The 22,089-nt window shown below is 50.0% G+C and overlaps 1 protein-coding gene across 2 annotated transcripts in view; it reads right to left on the reverse strand.

Annotated features, from left to right (window-relative positions):
* The window catches only part of grk3 (G protein-coupled receptor kinase 3), a 57,334-nt gene that overhangs the window by 24,779 nt on the left and 10,466 nt on the right, over positions 1–22,089 (reverse strand). For both annotated transcript variants that reach the window (XM_076029757.1, XM_076029756.1), the window contains 7 exons: positions 20,140–20,216; positions 5,543–5,616; positions 5,344–5,445; positions 3,982–4,056; positions 1,604–1,665; positions 1,449–1,500; positions 70–161 (listed from right to left, as the gene is read on the reverse strand). In XM_076029757.1, coding sequence (XP_075885872.1) covers positions 70–161; positions 1,449–1,500; positions 1,604–1,665; positions 3,982–4,056; positions 5,344–5,445; positions 5,543–5,616; positions 20,140–20,216 — 534 coding nt within the window. The remainder of the gene's footprint in view (positions 1–69; positions 162–1,448; positions 1,501–1,603; positions 1,666–3,981; positions 4,057–5,343; positions 5,446–5,542; positions 5,617–20,139; positions 20,217–22,089) is intronic.

Genomic DNA, 22,089 nt, shown 5'->3' on the forward strand with positions numbered 1-22,089 from the left:
GGCGGGGTTACACATCGGCAGTCGCGGCACGGCCGTGCCCTTTCCGCCCTCCCGGGGAAGCGCACTCACATCTTTCCCGTGTCGGCCTTCCTGCAGCCGTACACTTCGCCGAAGCCGCCCCGGCCGATGATCCGGTGCACGCTGAAGTCGTTCATGGTCAGCTGGAAGGAGGAATTCCAAACAATCGATAGGCGTGAGTCTGGTGAAAGGCTGGACACGTAAATTCTGCACCGCGCAACGTTTGCACAGCCATAAAAACATATTAACAAGCTGTTTGAATCGGTTCATTTTCTAATTACTAGACAATCATAAAACCCAGACTCTCCACTTTCATCCAGCGGTAACCACACTGATTTCCCTGTCAATGATTGAGGGTGAGTCATTACTACAGCCAAGCCAACTGAGAGCCGTGCCTGGCAGTCCGTGGCGTGTGTTTACATCTCTGGGTTAATCTGTAATGCGTTACCTTGGACGTGAAATGGACTGGAACTAAAGGGCGGCAGGCCGGTTATAGTAAATCTTTGCGTTTGGCGCAGAGGTTTTTGTTTGGTGAACGGATGCAGCCGAGAGAGACAAAAAGGGGGGGAGGAGATGCGAGGGCAGGACGCTGCGGCGTGACGCCAGAGGCACAGGTGCAGGCAGATGTTCGTTGCAAAACTGGTGTTCTGACAATTAGGGCGGAATGAAGCCGTTTCAATATTTCAAGCCTCTCTTTTGAACCGCGACCTCATCAAACCGGAATAAATAAGACGCATAAGATGAGAAAGATTTCGCCCCATCAGTTCCCTGGCCTCAAATAGTAAACTAAGAGATCTTTATGGAATTCACGTGGCTCAAATTTGGGGCACAACAACAGCTGCTCGGCGAGTGCCGCAACATTGAATGCAGTGGTGCGTAACGCGTCTTCGCATTCTCGTTCCCCTCTGCCTCTCCATCTTTTTCGCCGCCGTCGCCTCGGACGAGGCCGGCGGTCTTTCAATGGCTGCCGCAGTAGACAGACTGGAAGTGGCGCACCGGGTGGAATATTTCCTGAATACTCTGAATTTATTGAATGTATTCAGGTGTGGCAGAACGCACAGGGGTTTTCCAAATGAAAGGAAAGGCGACGCCGCCCCCGGTTCTGATAAAACAGCCGCCTCGGCGTGTTAATCTCTTCAGCAGCAGCCATTGTTTACAACTCATAGTAGCTCCTTCCTGTTTTGTTTTTTTTTAAGTCAGCGGGTTTTTCAGAGCGGCTCGCAGCTGCTCCTCTGGCCTTGCGCCTCCTGCCCGGTTTTTGTCTTCAAAGGAATCCGACCGGAGTCCGCTGGCACTTTGGGACGGGGCTGAAAAGGTTTCTCGGCGGGAGGAAGGCGACAAACTTTTGAGTTTAAAGCAGAGAAAAGGGGACCAGAGCAGGGCAACAGCTGGGGGTTCGGGAGGGAATTTTCGGGAGCGGCGCAACTCACATGGATGTTGAGCTCGACATTCTTCCACTGGCAGAAGCGAGTGAATTTGTCACTGAGGAATTGGGGGGGGGGGAAAGAGAGGAAGACGTTAGAAACGCAAGCACTTCGAGACGTTTGGTTTCTCTTTACACCAAAAAAAAAAACAGCCGTCTCACCTCTCGATGAACTTCTGGAAGATCTTTCCTCTCAAGCTGTCGCAGATCTCCACGATGTATGGCTGCGGCGGGACAGAGACACAAGTGCAACTCAGGTCAGGTTTCCAAGAAGTAGATGTGCACGTGTGAGTGATTGCTCACTCGGGGTGTGTGTGTGTGTGTGTGTGTGTGTGTGGGGGGGGGGGGGGGGGGGGGGTAGGAAACAACGTCGGCGAGGCTACCTTGCAGCAAGACCAGCTTCCACATTCCAGATAAATATTTAGCAAGACGGAGCACTCGGTACGTACACAGGAAAGGCGGACGGGATTACGTAATAGTGATTAGGTCACTATGGAGTCATTTTACAGAGGAGGAGCCGGGCTCACCAACTGAGACGGTCAAATTTTGTTAAAGTTCAAGTCGGAAGAGAAAGGCCCCAATTGTTCACTCCCAGAAATTTGGTTTCTCAGAGCTGTGCCCCCGCCGATCATTTAATAAGTGCGAGTCCACAATGAGGTTAAAGCAAGAAAAATGCATTCACAGTAATTAATGCCGAGCAGAAATCCAATAAACCCTCTCATCGTGCTTGGATGAAATAAACTGTTGACCCAGTAGTGTCACAGGGAGGGCGGGTGGTGGGGGGAGACAGTGTTTCTAGCCAATCATGTGACTTACAGGAACAGATAGCAAAAAATTTCCTAAAAATAGGTCTGCTTGACAAGAGCGCGTCACGTGCTGTCATTTTGTTGCTGCCGCTCGTCTGAGGCGAGCGGCTGCCTCGCAGCGGAGGGGGGCGAGGGGGGGCATCAGGTGTGAGAAAAGCCGAGCCGACGCGGACGCACGGGGTCACGTGACCTCGCCGTCGCCGGCGGCTCTAATTGCGAGACGAATGCGGCTTCGCAAACAGGAAGCGGCTGATTGATTAATCGCCGCGTTGCTCAGGGTCAGCCGCCTGCAATGTTCAGTCTCGTCCTATTGTTGGCGCTTTCTAATTTTTATGCCGATCGTGCGCGCGGCTTTGGCCTTGCTACGTTGTTGGCATTTAGCTGCCTAGCTTTCCCTGCGACGACTAAACCCGGACTTGAATTCGGAGACCCGCGGAGAGAACTAAACAACGTCGTCGTCTCCTCTTCCTCCTCCTCCTCCTCCTCCTCCTCCTCCTCCTCCTCGAGGCTGTGAAACTGGCCGCTGTTTATCAAGCTCACTTCAGTTGGGTGTCTGGCCACGGGCTGTTTGTCTCCCCCACCCCGTACACCTCCCCCACACCCCGGCACCTGACCTTGAGTATTTCTGTCTCAACTCATCCCAACTCAAAATAAGCTTTTCTCTCTGGCCAGGCGCCCCTGCTTCGATTAATTACCATCTCGCGAGCATACGGCGCCCTGACAAGTGTGATGTCATTCTTTGGATTGACACGTACGTACACAGATTCCCTGGGCCCTGTCATTATTCGCCGCCGACGTTGCGTTCCGTAAAGCGGGACTCTGTGTTCCTGCGCGAGTGGCCATCCTCAGTCTCAGGTCTAACTGAGCCGCGCTTGCTAACGAAGCCGTGAGCGTCTCTGAAGTAGATCCAGGGTGTCAAACTCAAAATACACGGTGAGGCCAAAATGTAAAACTTGTACAAAGTCGCAGGCCAACATTGATATTTATTGAAAAAAATCTTCCTCCAGATATGACAGTGAACCTTTTTATAAGTTTGGCTTCAACCTGAATGTGGAACAAGCAAAGTAACCCAATACTGCACACAAGCTAAATTGAATTTAAAAAACAAAACAAAAAAAACAAAAAAAACAACTCATCAATATAAATAAAACGTAAATTAAAACTGGATGCCTCTTTTTTTATTTATTTCAACAGCAACATTTTCCCACTTTATTTTCAAATAATAGATTTGAAAATAAAGTAACAATAAACCAATTCAGTGGTAATAATATCCTTCGATGAACGTCCTGTCCTGATTGACGAGCCAAAATACCAGCCGAGCATTCTGGGATTTGTAGTATTAGCCGTACATGTGCTGTGCAATACCATACCAGCGGGCCAGCAACTCTAGTAGTGATTTTGTATGACGCCGTGGGCCAAATTTGACCCGCGGGCCAGAGTTTGACACCTGTGAAGTAGATAGTCTCAACGTCAAAGGTGTTGACTTATCCTGATTTCCACTGCTGTGCTTTATTTATTGCATTTGTGTTGCTTCCGCATTTGCAGTGCGACACTTGCATAGAAACTTGCATAGAGGGCAAATAAAAATTGGAACCAAATTGGGGGGGGGGGGGGGGGGGGTCAAGGCTCAACTCATTGAATAGTTACAGATCATTAATGTAAATGCAGACCGTGCAGACTGTGGGTAAAGCACTGAGGAGCGCTGGCACGTGTGAGGGGAAGAAGCTCCGTTACCTGGAAGAGAGTTGGGGGGACCTGCTTCTTCGCTAAGTGGCTCTGAACATGGTCCACCGCTTTCTTCGAAAAAGGCTGCAACACAAAACAGGAAATAAAAGGAGAGAACCACGAAACACGCAGCGCTGCCAGTAATTTCGGTTCTGCTGTTGCCTTTGTCAGGGGTGCACCCCCCACCCCCCTTGAGTAACATGACCGGGAACATAATGCTCGTTGCGAGATCACAAGAACAGTAACGTTGTGCGAGGGTGGGTGGGTGGGTGGGTGTATTGCGTTGCGTTGCGTGCGCGGCCGAGCGTACTGGAGCGACTTCCTCTCCGCAGACAGACGTCAAACTTTACATCCCGGCTCGCTGCCTCGCAGGAAGACAAAGGGCTGCGTTGAGACGCGTCGCTCGTTTCGCTGCGCCCAGAGTCACTTCCCATCATCCCCTCTGTTTTTTCGACATACCTTTCAGTTTTGTTTTTTGTTTTTGTTTTTTGTTTTTTCAAATCAGCGATGGGAAAGCCAACGCACACGGGGGACTTAAAAAAATACAGACTGCTGGAGGAGCGACACAAGGGCTACGTTTGTACTCGCGGCGGTGCGACTGCAGCTTGAACAGACAGGCCTCAGCGGTCCGAGTGGCACTGCAGCATCTTAATATGATCATTCGAAAATCAACATCCAGTTCGGATTTCACTCAAATCGTCAAAAACGCGCTCTTCCGAGAGGCGGCGCATGGGGTGATCTGACTGCACTGTGGGTGTTAAAGCGATGTGCTATCTTGGTTGTATCACTGTGACATCACATTCAAAGCAGCACAGTGACAAAGGGCACACCCCGGTTTGGACAACCATGTTTTTTCTGAGATATCCTGGAGAGTTTGTTTTTTTTTGTTTCTGTCGCCTTCCGGTTGAGTGGAGGCTAAAACAAAGCATCACATTTAGCAGGAAACTAAAGGCAAACCTGGCTAAATTTTTGGAAGTGCCACATCTGCGACAATCTGCAAACATTTTTTTGGGGTCACCCTGGACTGCCGGTTGAAAAAAAAAAAAGGTACAACAACACAAAAGAAACAAAATGAGATCTTGAATCATTGGATGAAAAAAAAAAAAAAAATGAAACGTTGAATAAAAGTTGTCAGTTTCTCTACTAGTTTAAAGGGGAATATTTTTGGTCTTCGGCAGCGAGTCGGACGGATGTATAATTTAAGGACATCTGCAGTCGTGTTTCACTGACACAGGCGATTGCGAGCAATTTGCAAAGAATGTGCGGATTCATGAATAATGAAAACGGTTGCGGCTCCCGGGGTTCTCGGGGGGTTGGGGGGGAGGGGCTTCGCAGAGCGCGGCGATCACGCAGCGGGGGGGGGACGCTCACGTGTGAACAGGACAGGAGCTCCTTCATGATGTAGCCGTCGTAAATCTGCCGGCTGCGGCTCAGCCTCTCCTCCTCCGAGTCCAGCTTCTCGTAGTCCCTAATCTGGAACGGACACCACAGGAAGAGGCGTGGTTAAGGCCCCCAGGCCGCTCCTAATCTGAATGAGCCGGGTTGGGATTAAGGTCCCCGGGATACTTACTTCTTCGTAGAACTTGAGCTGTGGCACGGCCTCGTCGATCTCGTTCATACAGAAGTCCTTGAAGAGGAGGAAGCCTGCGGAGGAGGAGGAGAGGGCAGAGGAAGTGAGGACCAACGGCCGAGCAGCTCAGCGCTTTTTCGGGAAACGCGACCCGTTTTCCGTCTGAGGTTTCAAACCCCTGTTCCGCTGTGACTTATTGTAAGAGGAAAAAAAAAAAAAAAAGCAGCCAAGAGTTTGCAACGCATAAGGAATACAAGTCGTGTTGCAATTCACAAGCAAAACGGCAACAAAAAATGAACTCCAATGCTGCTGGTTAGCAGGGTGACAATCAGAATCTCTCGACATTTTTCAGCGGCTTCAGTTCTTTCAGTGGACCGACTTCTCCCAACCTGGATTACATGACTCAACTTGGCACTGAGATTAGGAGCGTTTCTATTTCAATTTAGTCAATTTGCGTTTCCCCTGGAGGCAATATAAAAATAAAAATAAATCATTCTGTAATGCATAATGGCAGAGTGAATATTAGCAGGCACTGCCTCGGACACTGGCACCTTGAACTGATAGTCAGTTAGCGCAAACTAGGGATGCAAATTATCGATTAATTCATTCATCGTTAGTTGATTGATCGATGAGGGTCCAGTGTGACCCATTTTTATATTAGAGAACAGTAAAAACACCCTCAACATTAAACACCCTCTGACTTTAAGTTGACTTCTAATGGGTCACAGTTCAACTTTTTTTATTCTTTTTTTAAAAAAGTTGAAAAAAAATAAAAAAAGATGGTCATACTTGTGTTAGGTATGACCATCATAGTATCTACAGGTAAATTGCTCTTTCCTGCCATTAACACTGTTATAATGATATTAACTACCCGTGTAAAAAAAAAAAGCTCAATTAATTGCGACAAATTTAATTTAATCGATTAAATTCTTAATCAACAATTAATCGATTAATCAATTGTTAACATCCCTAGCACAAACACACACAAAAAAACCCCAAAAAAACACGCTGCATGAAAAGGAAATCAATCAAGAAGTTTTCCTTCTAACATTCAGTGTAAGTGTAAAAACTCCCACAGAGAAGAGCCCTCAGTCGGACACGCTAATTAGAGGTAGCGCTGCTCGTGTTCACGTTCCAGCTGCTTTAACAAGTGACGAGGCTCCCTTCCCGCTGCGCTTCATGCGTCGCACGTTCGTTTCGCGGGGCCGACGTCGACGGCCGCCGCCGTCTGAAAATGACAGGCGGAGCTGCGAGCAACCTCCCCCGTGCAGTCAAATCCAAGGGCAATAAAAATATATACACGGGAAAGGGGAGGGGCGGGAGCGGAGAAAAACGCTGCTTGCAGACACGAGAGGAGCTGTTGCCATGGTTTGTTTGCTTCTTTTGCCTGCCTGGCTACAGGGCCCGCGTGTGAATGGAGCGGCAGGGAGAAGAACGGTAGACGGTGCCACGGTGTGGGTGTGCGTGTGCGTGTGCACAGAGGCGTGCCACGAGGACAGCGAGGGATCAGGGTGACGGCCCGCCGAGGCGCAGCCAGTGAGGCTCTGCGTGGCTTTGCCCGATTAGCGGCAGGTATTAGCAAAAAATAGAGCCGCTAACGAGCTCTGGTGCGAGGTGACGACAGATCAGCGAGCGGCCCGGGGTCGGCTCGTCTCTTCCGAGGCGTCCCGGTGGTGGGGGCAGGGGGAGAGGTAGCTAGTTGGCAAAGTGTTGTTGAGCCTCAGTCAAGGACACACGCATCTTTTAACTTAGCTAAAGTCATCAACCGCTGAGTAAATGTGTGTTTTCACTTGCTGATATGAAGCATTCGGATGAGGCTGGTTTGCTGGTTTTCGTCATTTGATTTATTCAGTTATCCCTTTGTTTTTAATGGAAGCTTCCCGACTGCACGCGTCCGAAAACGAGTCGTCGACAACCCAGCAAAAACGGCTTCGAATAAAAAGCAACTCCAATTCAAATTTGCCGGCCTTGGGCCGCTCAAGCTGAGGCCGCGCCGGCCGCACCGGCCCCCGGCTGGCTCGCTCCAGGCCTATCATCTCTTCTCACGCCTTCCCTCCCGCTTTATCTGCCCCTCCGGCCATGATGCATCATTTCCTCCCTCGCTCCTGCGCCCAGGCTCCGTGCGAGCGCGTTCCTCGGCTCGCACGCATCCAACGCACGCTCGTGTGTGTGTACACAAGCGGGGGCCTGACAAAAACAGGGCATCTTTGTTTGCGGAGCCGGGCGCGACCGACATATAGAGGTTTTCAACATCAGGGAGGTTGCGAGAAGAAGAAAAATAAAAAATAAAAACGTGCAAGGGAGGCGTCGGGAGCGAGCGGCCAACAGGAAGAGCGGCCGGCGTTGCATCACCGAGACTCGAGGATTAAGCTTAATCGCGGAAACACTTGGACGCTGCCCGGCTAATTCAACAAATGGTTCCTTCCGTGGAGAATACACGCACACACGCACTTCACTTAAATCCGGTGACGGGCTTCCTTCGAGCTTTGCCTCATTAGCAAGATCACCTGAACGGTCGAGGAGGGGGGGTACAAAAAGAAAAGAAAAACAGCAGCAGACAGGCTTGAGAACCTAAATTTCACAATAAAACATGTGTAAGGAACACAGGATTTAACCCTACGATAATGATGAGGCTCCAATGTGACCCATTTTTACATTAGAGAAAAGTAAAAACACCCTCAACATTTCTCCTCTGACTTTAAATGGACTTCTAATGGGCCACATTTCAACTTTTTTCAAAAGTAACAGCTGTTCAAAAGTAACTTGTTCCAGGTATATTATGACCATCACAGTATCTAGAGGTGAATTGCTCTTTCCTGCCACTGCACTGTTATAATGATATTAACTAAAGCAGCAGACAGGCTTGTTCAAACATCTGTCCCGGTCGTTCATCACTGGCTCGCAACCACCCAGCAACATTTTGGACATTTGGTCGAGCCGGGCAGCGAGCAGGTAGCGCAACAGATTCCCTCCAAAGTGTTCCGGCTGCACGATAAGCAAAGCGGATGGACGTCGCCGTGCAGATGCAGACTTCAGATAAGTTTCGCCCCCGCCAAACTTCTCCGTTTTTAATTAAATTTTCTGGATAACGAGGATTAAAAAAAAAGAAGAAAAATTCACGCTGTGAAAAAGATATTCGTCCGCTTGATAGAAACTTTGTTGGGGGGGGGGGGGGGGGGGGGGGCATTAGGATGCAACGTACAGCAAACCATTGTTGGAACTCGTGAGTAAATAGCGTGCAAACAGGAGCTGTTGTGCAAGCAAAGGGGAACACCCTCCAAGTTTAATCAGCCTTTTAAGGTTTTGCTCTGTTTTCTCAGCTCGTCGCTTCAAGCCACGCCGTCCTCCAGGCGAGTCGGCTTTCGGGCCGCCGCTGTGTTTGCTCTCGAGTTGCTTTTCTTAAATAAATGCCGCGGGTTCGAGTCAACATATAGTCACGACCCCCCCAAAAAAAAGAAAGAAAAAAAAAAAGTCACTTTGCCAATAAACACCTGACTGATAACGTGACCGAAGTGTCGCGGCGCAGGAATCACCGTGTAGCTCCTCGGTTCCGCTTTTCTAAGTGAAAAAATGTACGATCTTGCCTTAACTTGTAATTGCGCAAACGGCGTTCACAATTGTTTTATTCTTAGGCTTCAGGCAGGAATGAGGTAAAATTAGTTCCCGTCTGGTTCAGCCGAGCGTCTTGAAATTAGTTGAGTCATTCCGCGAGAGGCCGTGCAGTGCAGCGGCACTGCGACTTTTGTTGTTGTGCATGTGAAGTCTTCATCGCAGGTGTTTAATCATCCTAAAGTGGGTGCTGCGTCATGCATTTTATGAATTTATGGGGTGGGAAATAAAAAAATCCCCTCTTTTATATTTTTAGCAAAGGGCCATGTGAGAATGGTGATGACAGTGTTGCAATATACATGCACTGACCTTTATGGAGGAAAAAAAAGGCCTGCAAGCCAGCACTGAGCAGACAGCTGTGTGTGTGTGTGTGTGTGTGTGTGTGTGTGTGTGTGTGTGTGCATGTGCAAAGTGGGAGCATCCATTGAAATACAACAGCGGGATTAGCAAACAATGTTAAGTGTCCTCCCAGTCTCGCTGCTTTTCATCACTGGCGGTGGCTGTTTTTTGCGATTTCTACTCTCTTTTGTGTGCGATAAAATAAGGAATAAGGCTGCGGCGGAAACTGCCTGATAAAACGTCGGGTCTTGTACAATGAAAGCATTGAGTTCCGCACAGTAGCTCCTCTGCAGTGCAGGATGTAAGCCGTGCACCTGTGTGAGCTTCCGCATCAGTATGAGCGGGTTTGACATGTGGGATTACACATCAAGTACATAATTGTGTGGAAAAAAAATAAACGGAACTGCCACAGCCATTAGAAATAGATCTACACTGTAGCTAAAGTAGCAGCTAGAACAAATACTCAACCTCATGAACTCATCAGCGGCAAGTTTTCAAAGCTGTGTTAGAAAAGCAAAAATTTTGCTGAACGTTAAGTGCACCAGGTTTAAAGAAAACTAATGCAAAAAAAACAATGCATGATTGCCATTTGTGTGCTCAGTTTGCATATGGGAATATTTACTTTACCCCACGGCCATTTTGCAAAGTGGAGCGAGGCTTTAAAGTTACAGCATCGTCTTAAACTGAAGCCGAATCTACAAGTTGCTGCTTGGATTCTCGCAAGGGGAGACGTGGATTCATTTTACGTGTTGGTATGACTATGAATAACGCCTGTGCAACTGGCACCAAAACGTCGGCTATTCATCAGAGGTGAATACAATTCAGTCAATTAGACAATTGCTCTCAATAGAGATTTGACCTTCACCGAGGCAAAGGACGTTTTTCACAACAATTTGTTGAAATGTAAAAAAAAAAATTAAAAAATTAAAAATTAAAAGGAGCCCAGACCTCAAGGAAATGCAATTCCTTCAACGCCACATCTGTTATTCTCAGCCTTCGTGAGATCTGATGGGTTTCAAAGGCATTTGCACATGGACATGACTGTCACCTCGGGCGCGGGGAGGGCAGGTAAGAGACTTTCAGGCTTTTCACTTTGAAAGTCATCGCCGAAGGAATGTTTGCGAAACATTAAACAAATTGCAGAGCGGATGTCTTGTCCTGGAACAAGTGTTTACAAAACGCCGATGATTAAATATGCAAAGTATGAGCACAAGCGGCTGCCATTCAAACGCTCTTTACTTACAGCGCCGGCCGCCGGCCCGTGGAATCACAAACACCTTTAGGGAAAGGTCAAAGAAAGGCGCCGCGTCATGTGCGCCTCCTTTGTTCTCGCGCTTGGTTATCGCGACTAGCAAGACTTGAAACGAGCTTTGGGATTACTGTAAAAAAATAAAAAATAAAAAAAATAAAGAAAGTGATGCATAAAAAACGAGTGCAGAGTGAAATCGACAACTGCCTGCGGACGGCTCGTCGCCGCAATACATCACGTTAAATGAGCGGGAGCCCGCCACTGCTGCAACTGTCAGGCCCAGATGAGAGGCGGACCACTCAGCAGTCAGCCCAGTAAATTGGTTTGGCCTCATAAAGCCATTTTGTGTAATGAATGGGGGTGACTTGGATCAAACTGGGAGGAAATACGTCGGCGGCCACTGGACTGGATTGGATTTTTATGCAACTCCATTAAAGACGGGCGGCAGTGGCTTTGGTTACCACTTCTGTCGCTCCCCGTTTATTGATCGCGTGACTGAAAATGATATGCGAGGGCGGCTCGTGCAAAAAAAAAACAAAAAAAAAAACCCGCAGCTACTCTTCGTTGCACGATTGGACGCCTGACAGTTTTTGCGCGACGTCCGGTTTGGTGCTCGTTCTACCGCGGCGCGGCCGTCGGAGTGCGTTCCGCAGAGCAGCTCCGCGCGGCGCAACCGGAGAGCAGAGGAAGGAGGGGGGCATTGGCACGTGTGTGTGCCTGCAGGCTGGCCGCTGCATCCAGTGCAGCGTCTTAATTAATAATCCGCCCCACTGCAAGCGAAGACGCACGCACACCTGGGATGAAGGTGAAAAAAAAATAAAATTAAAAAAAAAAGTGACATAAGCCGACGGTGTGACATTTAGCTGCGGGGAGTTTTTCGCAGTTGTTTCAAGCGGAGGAATAGGCGCCCGACAAACGGACTTGTTGTTGTTTTTGAGACACATGGCGAATTAAAAGTCCCGGCTTGGACGTCATGTGTGCCAACTGCCGGCCAAGCCAGGGGGGGGGGGGGGGAGTGACGGGCAGAACGGAGGGAGATGGGAACAGAAAAGTGGTTAACAAAGCGAGAAGCCGACATCTGTTTCCGCTGCAGTTCGGTTGGGGAGATGACGGGGTGGTAGAGTGGGTGGGGGGGGGGGAGGGTGGGCTGGTACGCTGCGTTCTGTTCAAAAAAATAAAAAATAAAAAAAGAAGAACGGCCCAGGCGCAAATCTCCGGCTCGAGCGTCACGGCGGCGAGCTCCAGACGAACTCCGTGCGCTGCCTTTCGTTAATTTTAAGAATTGGTTTTAATTAGCGTCGGCCCGCAGAGTCGATCCACTCTGTATTACGCCCAGTCGTGCATTTTCCCAGACGCGCTGGTTCCAGTCAGGGCCTAATTAATTGGTGGCAGGCCAGCGTCGGGGACGGGCCGCAGCCGTTGCAGGAGGGGGGGGGGGGGGGGGTGGAGGGTGGAAAGGATGGAGGGCGGAGAGCAGCTCACACCTGATGTCTTTTACTGGTTTTTCAGTTTATTTGGGAAGGGCGGCGCACGTTAATGCATCACTAAGAACACAATGTAAAACATGCCTTGGAATGTCGCCATAGGCTAGTTTCCATCTGGCGTCCATAGACAATTAAGAACATACATTTAAAAAAAGAGGGACACAGACATCGCCGAGTCAAGTGCACTACAGTAAAAGAACACAGCGCGAGATGGAAGACCGCGGCGGGTGTGAAGGTGGACTGAGGGCTTGCAGCAGCCATTAGAATTAGTAGGATGTAACAAAGAGTGGGAATGTCAATAAGTGAGGTCAGCACTCTGCTGAAGATGCAGATTGTGATGTAAAGTATGAGAGTGCTGTCGGGTTTGTTGAGGTGCGAGCAGACGGGGATATGGATGCATATGGATGCATATGGTGCCATGTGGTGGCATGAAGCCTGGACCGGCTTTGCTGACGGTCACAAGTCCGGTTGTCCCTCGACGGTGACTTCAAGAGGTATTTGAGAGGTTGCCCTGCTTGAATATTCTCATGCTGAGGGTGGAATACTGTTCCCGATGGTGCTATGGTATGGTATGGTATGGCATGGTATAGCTTTATTGTCATTGCAACACGTAAACGTGGACAACGACATTGTGCAACCACTGACAGACAAGATAGATGTCGGCCAGAAACCCGTTTAATTTCAGACCAAAAGCAGCTTCGGTTCAGTCCCCCCCCCCCCCCCTTTCGAAACCTGCGGTGGTTCGTTATTGCGGTGAGGCTCCAGCAACATGGAAGGCAAACTCCGTCTCGTCGCGGTGCTCGACGACGGGTGACGAAAGATCGCCTGACGGTGCACATGGCGGTGCAGTCTTGAGACCTTCTTGCGCGGGCGGCTGTGGTGACGGTTGGACGGCCTGAGTGATTTTGCAAACTTTGCTGTATTTGCCCGTGCGGTCGAGCGTCTAGTCATAGTAGGGAGTTAAATCTCCCCGAATGTCGAAAAATTGTTTCGCAACAAAGGCGCCATGGAGGAGGCGGAATAACGACTCCACTTCCCTTTGACTTTGACGACGGTGGAAAATGACTTGGGCCCAACTAGAGATTGGTTTAGGAGCAACGATTCTGAAGCTCACCTTTGAATTGAAAGTCCAGTGTGTAAAACTTGGCTTATTTTATGATTTTTACATTGGTAAAAGCTCAACATACAGCCCATAAGTACATGAATAAAAGTGTATACCCACAGTACAATAAAAGCAATTTGGTATTCCTACCCATAGAACGGTTCTTATATGTATAGGAACATACAAAGAGCAAGGGTCTTGCTCCCAGTTAGCTGCCATCTTGCACCGCCATATTTCTAAGGAAGCCTGGAATGGACAATCCAATCGCCTGACACTGCGTTTCATATTCAGGGTGAACGCTCACGTCCTTAAATAAACCAACGAAGAAGAAGGTGACGAGGTGTCCAGGTTGGTGGTCAGAGACCAACGTAGTTCACTGGCAAGCTCAGCAGAGGGAGTGTACGGAGTCCCGCAGGGGGCAGAAGTGAAAGAGCGCCGCGAATAACCGAAAATATCTAAAATGTAACCGCTCGTTGTCGCCGTTTTCTCTTAAAAATCTCCAAATACTCCGCACTTAACCTCGAAAGCCGCAGTGTTTTGTTAGCTTGCAGAGCGCGACGGCACCGGTGTTCCACTGCTTCGGCATCGGCTCCAATTTGGACCTCTGGCTTGGTTTTGAGCACACAGGAACACACAGTAATCACGCAGTCGTTTGTGCAACGCTTAATGACTCGCATCTGTGACTCGCATCCGTCGCCAGTTCCTCCTGTCGCCAAACGGCGCCCTGGCGGTTCCAGATCCGAGGAGGGAGACAAATCTCGTCGCAGCGAGGCTTTGACGCCGCCGCCACCGCCCCACAATTTCTAATCTAAACTCTAATTAACCGAGGTCGGATTCCTCCAACGTGAGGACGGAGAGATCGGGATGATGAATAAAAGGACAGACGCGAGGAGGGTCCGGAGGCGTGCGCAGTCTGTTGACATACACATCCTTGCCTTCGGGAAGAAGCTGTGCATTCTGGGAAAAAAAAAAAAAAAATGTGATCAAGTACCAGGCTTTTCTTTTTCTTTTTTTTCCTTCCCTTCCCCGCCGCCGCGTGTCTCCCTTCTCCTCTCACTACCCCCCCAAGCCCCCCCATCTGAACCTCGTCACTCGTTTTTTTCCCTCCCTATTCCTCCTTTAATCAATTTCATTTCTCCCCATCGACACGCAAATGCAGCAGTTCTCGGCGGCGTTGCCGTGGCAACCGCAGTTGCTAGGCAACGCACAACTCTCCATCATCCATTCCAGAAGTCTGACAGATGAAGAGCGAGCGAGCAAGCGAGCGAGCGAGCGAGCGTGTGCCTGCCCGGGCCGTGGTGAGGAGGAGGGAGGGGAGTCGATGGATTGGGGGGGCGGGGGGCTTGAGGGTAGAATAGAGAAGAAAGAGAAGAAGAAGAAACGGCCTGTGCGGTGAATCAAAGGAGGTGACGCGGCAATCCCCGACTCCTGAGCTCCTGAAGGTTTTTCTTTCTTTTTTTTTTTCAAAGCCTCCATTAACGGGCACTCGTGTAGTCACTACCTTCACGAACCAATTCTGGCACCACGAACCCGCTCGTGAACGATGACGTCTGCTTGAACTACAAGTCGTGACTCACCACGACTCTCTCACAGATGAGACGTGCACCTTTTGTCGTTTTATCCCCCCCCCCCCCAACCCCCCACCCCCCGCCTTCGGTCCTCTCGTGTATCACGAGGCCCCCGCAGCAGTGCCGACGTGGAAGCGACCCTCCCTCGCTCGCCCCACCCCCCCAACCCCTCTCCCTGACCCACCGCGTCCAAAGTTTGGTGCGACACGATGCGGGGCCGCGTAAACGTGGGGCAAAGTCTCCCGTGCGCATCCCCCTGTTGCTCGTGCACGCTGACAGAGGCGAGCCTCGGACGGGAACAACAGGAGCGTGCTTTCTCACGGGCGGCGAGTGGTGACGGTAGCATTGGAAACTGTGTGCAAAATTACCCATCAGCCTCCTCATTGTCGCTCAACACCCATCTGAACTTCCCTGATATGCAGGAGGCCTTGCAATGTTTCATGGATGCGACGTCATGGCTTTTTTTTTTGTATCAGAGCTAATAACGTCATCTTGTATTCATTCTTCTGTGGGTGAAATAATAATATAACAATATTTTATTTTAGTGACTATTAGTGGCAATAATATATCGGTTTTTTTTTTTATCTTTGTGAAAAAAATGAGACCTCTTGCTTTCAGGGGGTCTGATGGGTTAATGGGGGGGGGGGGGGGTCAACGCCGCCCCACCGTCCTGAATTTCGCACACACTCATTCAGCCTCCCTCCCGCTTCACGCTGCAGCGCCGCCTCGCATCAAAAGCCGTCTCTCTCCGCCGCAAGGACACGCATTCCAGTGGCGCCGTAGCATCGCCCCCCCACCCCCCCGGTTGTCATGGCAGCGAGCAAAGCCGCCGTTGAGGGGGGACTTGAATCAAAGGCAAAAAAAAAACAAAAAAAAAACTTGGGAGCCCGGCGCTCCGGTCGCTGTTGATTAAAATCGACTCCTGTCGATGCGACGTTTGAAAGTCTGGCGAGTCGGCGAAAAACGAGGGGCCGCAGCACGGCGCGAGTGTCGAGTGACCGGCGACGGACGGCGGAACAAAGCCCACGTCGCTGTAGAGAGCGACCTCCCAATCTAGTAGCACAACTACAAATGAGGCTAATTTTGCACTACACCGGTGTTAAGGTAAAAAAAAAAAAAGTAACTTGACTAATAACTAAACCTAATCAGCAATCTGCAGCGCAGCCTTCTCTTCTTTCAGACGGACGCAAGGAGGGAAACTTTGTTTTCCCTCGCAGTGAAACACGCTTTTGGTACCGATGCCTCCAAGCCAGGTGTTCCTTCCGCTCCCTGCGACCACTTTTGTTTTTCTTCCTAGAGTCCGAAGGGTGTGTGAGGCGTCACTTTTTGAGCCCGTGCACACTGGACGAAATCCTAAAATCTTGTTTTTCCTCTCTTCTTTGCAGGAGAAGCAACCAGTTTCAGTGCAACGGACCGCGAAAGGCTCCTCGGCTGCAGTCCGAGGCGAGAACCCCCCCCCCCTCGACAGATTTGACACGACTTGTTCCGCGATCGCACCTTCCGCGGATTGTAAAACAACGAGGCTTTTTAAGAGCCTCATTGACTCTTTTAATCGCGCTGCGGAGCTCAGTCTTTGACGATGCCTTGGGGGTCCGTTAACCAAGCGGGCTCGTTCTCCCTGAATCGCCGACAAATTGCCGGCGCCCTCTCAGCCCGGACCAACATGGTTAATGCTCTCCGCAGCAGAATAAACACGAACAACCAAAGGGCGGTGTGGCGGGCGGCGGCAGGCGTGACCTCAACCCAAACGTTGAGGTGACGCACGACTTTGGTATTGTGGTCATGCGATTACCATCTTTGGCCCCGACCCCCCCCCCCTCTCCCCATCCCTCGCCACCGCCGCAGCCACCGCCACCTCGACAGCGGTGACTTTAATTAGTCGAAGGGCAAGACAGACGGAGCCGAGTGTCATCGGTTGTGATCGTGGTTTGATTTGAATCGAGATTTCCAAACGCCTTTGAGGATTTGATCCCCGCCTTCCCTCTCTCTCCAAAGTTCAACTTGCTCCGTCTGCAATCACGTACGCCCTCCTGGCCTTTTAATCGAGCTCGATGGCTTCTCAGATAGCGACAGAATTAGGAGTTCATTTGTGTTTTGCACAGTTTGTTACATCTGTGTTTTATTTTGCTTTTTTTTTTTTTTTTTTTTTGCTCCGACCGCTGCTCCGACCGCTGTCCGACGTCCCTCACTGAGCTCCGGGGCATTTGCCGTTCCGAGCACCGCGGCTCCTTCCTTGGCTTTTTCCGCCGTCAGCTCATCAGTTCTCTCCGTTGACCCGTTTGCAGACGGAGCGAAAAACGGCACAAAAGGCGGTGGCGGTGGGGGGAAGGCATGACTGACGGCAAACGTCGCCCGCGATGAATTCAAAAAAAAAAAAAAAAAAAAAAAAAAAACGGCTCGCAGCGTCCAAAACACGGAGGCATCGGAAGCTTCGCCGACTCTGGCAGAAACGAGCGGGTGTGTGCATTGTTGGAGAGATCCAGGCCGGCGTAGGAGGGCTTTTGCCCACGTTCGCTGACCTGAAGAGTAATTGACCCTTCGCTGAGCCCCGCCACCCTAGTTACCGTCGTCAGCGGCCCGCGCTAGCGTGCCACATGCGTGAACGTTTGCCCCAATTGTTTACTGCGCTACATGGCCAACGACGTGTTTGATCAACTGTGGCGAGCTGCACGTGAAGGATTCCGTCTTTGCTGAACTTATTATTCGCAATACTAATAATTATTATCCTTATTATCATTTTATGACATTGTTGTCATTATTAGTACAACTCACTATTCGCCTGTTAATATACAGAACACTGCAGAAGGCTATGAAGACACAAACCAACTCCAGCAGGCATTAAAGTCAACTCCCAGTTGTAGATCTGTCCGGTTCGGTCAAAACCAAGAGGAGGACGCAGTCAAGCTAAAGACGCTCAGAACATTTGACGGTTCCGAAAAGCACAAGAAGAAGAGAAGAAGATCGGCAGCTTGCTGGGAATCCCTCAAGAGACCTAAAGATCGGAGTACCGCTTCTACTTAGATTACTATTGTTTCAATAGTGTACCACTACTAATCAAAGAATGTAAGGAAACGGCGGATTGCGAAACGGCTATCATGCTAGCTACGCTAGGATTTCCTCTGTGGCCAATGCGCTCCTGCAAAGGTTAAAAGCAACACCGTGGGGCAAAGCGCTGACACGCGGATGACGCGAGGCAGTAACTAATCTGTTTTGAATGCGACCGCTTGCCCGATCACCTCCCAACCGACTGGATGCGTGTGGATCAACTCTGAAGGAGGCGGGAAACGGCCCCTCCGGCGAGCCGGGGGTTGCGAAGCCTCAACGGCCAAGTGCTCCGTCAATATACAGCGTGTACCAAAAAGTGCTCATTTCCCATAATGAACTGTTTTCGAGAGCCGAGACATTTATTTACAATGCACTTCCAGTGGCGGTATACAGACCCAACTCACGGAGCAGCCATTTGTTCTACTAAATGTCAGGCAAGATTAAAAAATGACATTCACGGCTCCCGAGAGCTCAAGGTGACATTAACAAGTTGCTGGCGTCACGCCGCCATCCAAAACACACAAACGACCCGGTTTACCACAAATACCCCGAATAAACTGCGTGTGTGTGAGGGAGAGAGAGCGAGAGAGAGACAGAGACAGAGACAGAGAGAGAGCGAGAGAGGACAGAGAGAGAGAGGGTGAGAGAGAGAGAGAGAGGACAGAGAGAGAGAGAGGGAGAGAGAGAGGACAGAGACAGAGAGAGGGTGAGAGAGAGAGAGAGAGGACAGAGAGAGAGAGGGTGAGAGAGAGAGACAGACAGAGAGAGAGAGAGGACAGAGAGAGAGGACAGAGACAGAGAGAGAGAGGGAGAGAGAGAGGACAGAGAGTCGACTTGTCCAAAACAATGTGTTGGCTCAAAAAAAAAAAAAAAAAAAATGTAAAAACGCTAAAATGAACAAAGAATTGGATGGGGGAAGGTCGCGAGTTTCACAGTGTGGTCTGATCAGCGCCAGCACGCCGCGCCCACAGAGACAGACTGCAAAAAAAAAAGAGAGAGGAAGTGGAAGGTGATGACACCCGGCACAAGACGCGCAACGAACGAGCAACAAGTCTGAGCCAAGGACAAGAAGAGGGTCCGGGAGAATTAACGCGGGGAGCCCCAAGGGGGACCAGGAGCAGTAAGTAAAACCTGGTGGAAGCCTGCAGGGCGGCTCTGGTCCCCCCCTACCCACCCCGGTACGCCGCCCCCGCTAGCCCAGAATGGAAACACTCAAGAGGGGCCGCGGCGCGGAGACGCTGCTAACCGAGGACCAGAGGGCAAGAGAGGAAGCAGGAAGTGTGACACTCGGAGTTGAGATGCGGCGTCGACAACAACGGTGTCGAACGCGGGTTTTAAAAAAAGACAAGAAAGGCAGAGTGGGTGGCTGGGTGGGTGGGTTCAGTCAAAGCCAGCAAGTCAGCACCGAGGCGTGCGTACGTGTCACGGGCCAAGGCGCAAAAATTAAATCCCTTATTGCTAGTTTGCTAGCTGAGAAACACCGTGTTAAAGGAAAGAGCCGCCTCAGTTGTGGCATTGTGACGCTACAAACGATGATGGCGACGCTAGCAGTAACGGCTGCGGCGGCGGCGGCGGTGAGGCCGGGGATCAGAGAAGGCAGCACGCGTGCAGGTCACATGGCCAAGAGAGCAGCTACGCCTGAACTGCACGTCTCTGCACTGAATGTGAAACTCAATTTCCTGAAACTGTTTCGAGTTGCTGAAGTGTGAGGACGTGGATTTGGACTCAGAGCTGAGAGCCCTCCCCACCCCCCCACCCCCTCCCCAAAAAAAAAATATCATCTTAAAGCTGATTTAATGTTTATGTTATAGTATTTCTGTTGATATTATAAGTTATGGAGCAGCATGAATATTTCCGTTGTCTGTACAGTAGCATATTTTACACCACCGTCAGTTCACTTTAATGCACAATGAAAGCACAGTCACGCTAGCAAGCCCCTGTGGGAAGCCAGCGGCTGATAGGAAACCAGACTCTGCATTTGTGTTTCTAAAAACAGACGCCAAAAGGCCGCGTATTGTCTTTTGTGTCTTGGTGCCTGTGATGTGATGCGATGTTGGCGTTGCCGTTGTGTTCAAGCAGCATTTAATTCTCTGCGACTGAGTCCCCCACCCCCCCTCCAACCTCCCCGCCTAATTTAAAAGGGAATGTCACTGGGCCGTCAACCCGCTCTCGAGTCAACTTCTTCGGGAGTCAAGACTTACCGATTTTCTGGTTGAATATCTTGTCAAACGTCAGCTCTTCCCTCTCCTCCAGGTACTTCTGCATCACGCTGCGAATGCTGCAAACACACAGAAAGGGCGGAAGGGAATTGAATTAAGCGCAACAGGTTTTCATTCCGTTCAATGGCGAACGAATCTCCCAGTGCGGCCGAGCCCCGTCCAGCCCCCGGGCCGAGGTTTGGGACTCTCCGAGCCACCTGTCCCTCCGCGGGGACGCAGAGGCGACACGTCGCAGGCAGCGGGATAGGGAGGGGGGGGGTGTGTGTGTGTGTGTGTGTGCCTGGAGAGATACATTCCACCCTGGGAACAGGTGATAATTAAGAACAAGAGCCGGAGGAGTGAATCAATTAGCACCCCCCTCCCGCGGGCCCATTAACACCACGCCGGCATCCTACAACCACCAGGGGGCGAGCGGCCCGGGGCCTTCAACCTGGAAACACCTCGACGCAACTGAGCACGTGCAGCCCCGACGGCGCCACAGATAGCCGATTGACACGTCAAGGTTCAAGACCAGGCGGTGTGTGTAATTTATCTAACAAACAGGGATGGGCGATACGGACTAAAAAAATTTATCACGACAATTTCTGATTTCTGGCATTTACTGCGATAAAATATATAAAACAATTCAACAATCTCCATATTTTTGGATTTTTTTTTGAAACCGCACCCTTTTCGAAACCGGACTCAAAAAAAAACAAAAAAACCCTAGCTGTATTAAAAATAAACAAACAAATAAATAAATAAATAAATAAATAAATAACATTCAGTTTACACCAGATAAGCTGGAGACTGAAAACGACGTAGTACCTGCGTCCGGCCTGGTGTGGTGCTGCAAGTTTAGCTCTCGCTGCTCGAGCGCTGCGTGTACGCCATTAGCCCCGCCTCCCCTCATGCTTGTTACTGTGCTGCTACACATGTGAGCTGCCGGCTGCCAGCAGCAAGTGCACTGCGCACGTCCTCACGTCCTCAACTCAACAGGAGCTTATCGTCGTGATCTCAAGATGACACTATCTAACCGCGGGGGGGGAGGACGATCACGAACACATCGCACATCCCTACCAACAAACAACCAAACTTTCACAGTACCTCAACAACAAGCCTCCACTTTGTCGAATGTCACACTTTTTTCATCATGACAGCAGAGCTGACCATAGAGTCAAATCCCCATTTAGTTATGAATACAATGGGCTTCTCGTGGTTCTTTAGAAATATCGAGTATCAATTCATTATGTATAACAATAATACTACACAGGTTTCGTGAGGCCTGAAGGAGAGACATGAATTCCGTATTCAGGAAAAGCTAAATCATCTTGTGCCGTCCGACTTTATGGGTGCAAAGTTAATAAAAACTGTGTGCAAAACCCTGCTAATGTAAATCAAACCCCAGCGGCGTGTTTTTAGTGCAGCTCATCAAACATTAATGCATTTCTTTTGTCATTCTAAGCAAAACACATCATCTCTTGGGGTTGCAGAAGGAAAAAAAAAAACAGTTTCGGATGCCACAATAACGTGGCTGATGCCTCTGCAGCTGTTACACAACAACCAACATCAGGCTGTAGCTCATCAGTAGTGCATTACAGCTATTGGCCAGTTAAAAAAAAAATAAACAAGAAAAAAAAAAGAACGCAGCCAGAAATACGAAGGTAATCTTGGACGCGTCTAAACGCACACAAAGAAGAAGAGGAACTAGTGCAGCCGACTATTTTTGGGAGGTGGGCGGAGCCAGGCGGTGTTGACCAGAGAACCCAACCATGTGGCCAATGCTCTCAAAAAATAGCTTTGTTTTATAGTCGGCGAGAAAGACAAGCGAGGCTGCAGCTCGCATGACATTGGCCGGCGTGTTTATCGCCGCTGGCGGGGAGAAAACGAGTCTTTTAAGGAACGGCGCGGACGCGCCGGCCCGGTGGAGCAAAGTTGAACTCCTTCCTCCTT

This window comes from Nelusetta ayraudi, unplaced genomic scaffold (genome assembly GCF_046127955.1).
Source record: "Nelusetta ayraudi isolate G7.1 ecotype Tasmania unplaced genomic scaffold, CSIRO-AGI_Nayr_v1 ptg000026l, whole genome shotgun sequence".
In the NCBI taxonomy this organism is placed as follows: Eukaryota; Metazoa; Chordata; class Actinopteri; order Tetraodontiformes; family Monacanthidae; genus Nelusetta; species Nelusetta ayraudi.